Source organism: Haplochromis burtoni, unplaced genomic scaffold (genome assembly GCF_018398535.1).
Source record: "Haplochromis burtoni strain Fernald_Lab_line unplaced genomic scaffold, NCSU_Asbu1 Contig_158, whole genome shotgun sequence".
Taxonomy (NCBI): domain Eukaryota; kingdom Metazoa; phylum Chordata; class Actinopteri; order Cichliformes; family Cichlidae; genus Haplochromis; species Haplochromis burtoni.
The window spans coordinates 1,039,606-1,044,257 of record NW_024582519.1 but is presented as its reverse complement, the minus strand read 5'-3'; the positions used below and the strand labels follow the sequence as shown (position 1 = coordinate 1,044,257).

Here is a 4,652-nt window from a genome sequence, read left to right as displayed (position 1 = left end):
TTTTTTACTCACTTTATGTCTCTTCCACGATGTTATTTCTCTCTCCAACAACATAGGTTACAATTAGATTAGCATGACCAATTATGCAAATTGGGCGATGATGTCATTTAGCGACTTCTAGCGACTTTTAGGACAACCAATAGCAATTTTCGTTACTGAGGAGTTGGCAACACTGCCTACCAGCTCTAATTAAATGGGTCGCCAACTGCCAGTAAAATAGACGAAGAAGAAATTACACGCTAGCCATGTTCTGAGAAGTGGCAGGGCGTTATAGGGCATTAAATATTTGAAAAGAAAAAGTAGTCAATCTGTCCTGGAGAAAATTCCGACCCACATGAAGACCCTAGTTTGGTGGTGTGCCGTGTGATTTTTCTAATGTGAAATATGTGCCGTGGCTCCAAAAGGTTGGGAAACACTGGCCTAAACATTATATTCAGGCTGATGTAGATACCGCATGAAGATATGCCTTTTTCATAAAGTTTCACCCACTGAATCATATTGTCCATACGTCTTAGGTTATATTTTTTGTTTTGTTCTTTTGCACACTGATGTAAGGTGACCACACATTGCATGCCCGAATTGTGCTGCACAGATAAAATGCAGCTTTTGGATCTCATCCAGGGAGGTTCACAAACTTTTGTCATTACTGTTCTTGAGTGCATACAAATGCTAATTAATACATAATTTCAGAGCCATATGGTGTAATTTACCGAGCTGGATGGTTTTGAGCTTTCATGTGAAGCAGCTGTGAACATTAGAGTCACATCCTTTGTGTTTTTGTTCAATGTGCTGAAAAACTATAACAGCAGACGTTAGCATTCTTCCATCTCCAGACCTCACATAACATGCTTTGAAATATTCAGGAAAAACCAAGAAGCTTTGTTGCTGTTTGACTTCACTGCTGTGCATCTGACTCTACCAAGGAGATCACAAGGTTGTCTTAGTGGATTCGTGTTTATCATTTTAGTTGTGATCATCGCTGGCATCAGCGAGTGTTCTTAGTGCATCTTATAGTATGCTAGAGAGAGCTGCTGTTCGGAACCATTCATTCAACCTGATTTGCTGTACAGAAGTCGTGAGATAAAAATTCTTCTTGTCCTTGAAAGAAATGAGTGCTGAGTGACAGGCTGCTTTTGATGCCAGAAATGAAAGCCATCATAAAGCTGATATCTCACTGCCGGGGGGGAGTTTGTCTTGCCTTGCTGCCATTTTAATTGACTGCTGAGGCAGCAATTTTAGTACAGTGCTGTGTAAAAGTCCTGAACCAACCCTCATTGTTTATATTCTGCAAGGAAAATGGGCAGAGGTGGCAAAAGTACAGACATTCTGTACTTAAGTATAAGTACAGATACTAGTAAAAGTTGTAGAAGTTGAAGTTGAAGCCTATACTTTTACTCAAGTGAAAGTAAACGTATAGGCTGTGAAATGTACTCAAAGTACAGAAACCAAAAAGTACTTCTTTGGAGGACGTTTCTACCTGCTATTTTTGTGCAGCAAAACCTGAGCCTTGTCCAATATTTATATAATAATAAAATAATAATAAAGTTTTATTCTAATAAATGTACCCAGCTTACATCAGGTACGTGGAACAGAGAAAAAAAGGAAAATAAAAAAAGTAGTTCTTTTTAAAAGAAAAGTAAAAAGTTCCCAAAAAATAACTACTCAAGCAAAGATACCTGAAAATTCTTCTTCTGTTTGGTTATGACCACTTTTATTCTTCAACACAGCCTGAACTCTCTTAGGAAAACTTTCTTGTTTCGTCAGGAATAACTCTCCAGTCTTCTTGAAGGACATTCAAAGCTCTCCTTGGGATGTTGGCTGTGTGTAGCTCGGACTCTGGGGAGGCCAGTCCATGACTGTTGGGTTTTTCTATTGCATGTTAGATCAAAAAAATGACAGAACTTTTCTGTGTTCATAATTTAACACCACTGGCTGAACTGCAGCCCTAAATCCTAACAGAGGCTCCACTCTGTTTTCCACGTGGCTAACGACACCGCTCTCCTGACCTCCTTCATACATATTGACGACAATTTGGACAATTTTAATTTTGGATTCATTACTCCATAAGACCTGTTTCCACTGATTTTCATTCTTGATCCTGTGATTTAATACACTTCAGGCTTTTCTCCCTGCTTCCCTTCCTTAATGGTTTCTTGACAGACACCCTTCTACTGACACCATTTTTGATGAGGCTTCAGTGAACGGTAGATGGATCTCCTGAAGGGCCTAATGAATCTTTAAGGTCCTGTGTCAGGTCTTTGCTGGATTTATTTTCCTATGTCCTAAGGACATGCATTTCAGATGACTGAAAGACATCAGTTATATATATATCATTTTCAGGGTTTTTTTTTTAGACCTGCCACTTCTTCTTTTATCCTCCACTTGTCCAGTTTCTTCAAATTATTTTAGGACACACTGCACAGCATGCCAAGATATGCCTGATTTTCAGCTAATAGATCTATGTGACTCACCTTGTTGGTGCGAAAATACAATTTATTCCTGGCAATTTATGTTTTGCAGATTCAACTAAAGAAATGGGAACAAAGTGTTTTAGTAACAGGCTGCAGGCACTTAAAAATATAATTTAAAAGATGTCTGTTATGTCTCGACACGACACTGGTTCGTTCCTTGAGTCAGATGTCCTTTCTCATAGGTGAGTTTGTTTTGGGGGTTTGAGGTCTTGATGCATAAAGTAAGACTTCTTGATTAAGGTTTAATATTTAAGAGTATTTTGGAAATATATTGAAATAATAAACATGACAACACATCGATTGAGCTTTCAAATGTCATGTTATCTTTATCATATCGAATGTGACATATTTGTTTAATCTAAGTTTTGTGTGTGTTTTTAGAATCACTGGAAGCTAAAACTCAATGAATTAGTCCTAACATGCAGCACGTGTAGCTGCTTGGGTCTTTTGTGATGTTGTTTTGCATTTTCACATATGAATTTTAATATATAAAGCTACCTTGGCTGTTTTCTCCTTTCTTTTTATATAGTTTATTGTTGTTATGTTATTATTATTATAATACAATATAGTTTATTTATATTATATTATTGTTGCCTTGTACTGTCAGTATTTTCTACAGTCTAATGTCATGTTTTGACCCACTGTCATGTGATTTGTGCCACTTCACTTTATATCCTAAAGGAAAATCTTCCCCTCTCATCTTTCATCCCCTTCTCCTCCCTTCTATCCTCTCGTCTCCTGTTTCTCTCCATCCTCTATGCTCCCTGTCGGCTCTCCCTTCCTCCCTGTCTTCCTCTGTGTAGCCTGTAATGATCTGGTGGCCTCAGGCAGAGACAGGAAGCCCAATGCTTTGGTCCAGGTGGCTGTCATAGATCCCCACAAGCAGCACCTCGTGTCTCACGCCTGCACAGAGATAGTTGAGGTAAGGCATCACATGCACACGCACCATCCTCTTGCTTGTCTCCGGCCTATGATGTTTGTTGTTTTGCCATATCTCTGGGTCACCAAGTCTCCGTTGGTATTCTCTCCATCGCTGTCTGTCCTCCTTTCTATCAACCTTGCTTTTCCATCTGACTCACTGAACTGGAACAGACAATGAGCCCTAACCTTCTATTTCTAGTGACAGCTGAGTCCAGACATTCACATGAGTGACTGTGTTGCGTGTCAATCATGCATTTACAGTACATATACAGTATGCGTTTGTGGGTTTAATTGTGTGTGGGTAAAACAGTGAGAGTGTTTTGCGCTCTTTGACCTCTTTAAATTCTTCTTCTTTTACTTCCACCGTGACAGTGTTGTTGCTGAGACAGCAGCCACATGAGTGTTTTCTGGGCAGCAACAGCTGCCCCCGTCCCACTTTGGAACACCCACCTACACACATGTGCAGAGGCCAACACACACACACAGTCCTTTTTTTCTCTTCTCCTTCCTCATATGAGGGCAAAGTTTCCAGGCGCATAGAAAGGAGACACTATTTCCCTCCTAATCCAGTAAAGCTAAATTAGCATAACCGTCTCTTTCAAAGACTGATTTCAACTGCTTTTCCCCTCAGTCAAGGGAGCAGCAGAGTATGTGTGTTTGTGCATGTGTGAGTGGAAAGACAGGATGTGGTAGGACACTGTATGCTGGCTCAGCCAGCTCTGCAGACACTCTGAAGGCTGCTGGAGTTTTGATTTCATGGCTGTAATGTTAAGGATTTGGAGTATGATCTGAGGATATGAACTGCTTTTGTCTTCACACAAAAAAAAGGGTACGTACCCATTCATTGTGATTTAATGAGTGTGTTTTAAAAGAGAGGTTTGCACCCTTACAGAGAGTCTGGTAGATTTGCTGTCCGTATATTCACTTTATTAGTCTGGATTGTGTCATAAAAGTGAACATTTCTTCTGTTACATAAACCAGTGTATTTAGCATTTCCCCCCAGAAACCGGATCAATCAGAAAACCAATATTAGTGTTATTTGGACTCAGACTTGAAGCCAAACTGAGAAGAGAATATGTCTTGTTGAAATAATCTTTGATTGAAGTTTTAATGGAGCAAGGGATTCTTGCCTGTAGGCTCTCACACTTAATACAGAAACAAATGTTTATTAACTTGTATGACCAAAGGCAGACCTGTGTGTGTGTGTGTGTGTGTGTGTGTGTGTGTGTGTGTGTGTGTGTGTGTGTGTGTGTGTGTGTG

At 39.7% G+C, this 4,652-nt stretch overlaps 1 protein-coding gene across 4 annotated transcripts in view; it reads left to right on the top strand.

Moving 5' to 3' along the window:
• The window catches only part of inpp4b (inositol polyphosphate-4-phosphatase type II B), a 182,288-nt gene that overhangs the window by 25,921 nt on the left and 151,715 nt on the right, over window positions 1-4,652 (top strand). For 3 of the 4 annotated variants that reach the window (XM_005932330.3, XM_005932329.3, XM_005932328.3), the window contains one exon: window positions 3,275-3,393. Coding sequence is in view for 2 of the 4 variants with exons in the window: in XM_005932329.3 (XP_005932391.1) it covers window positions 3,275-3,393 (119 nt within the window). In the remaining 2 variants the exon portion in view is untranslated. Of the gene's footprint in view, window positions 1-3,274; window positions 3,394-3,917; window positions 4,222-4,652 lie in introns of those variants that run through there. The other variant, XM_042225036.1, reaches the window with a different exon arrangement.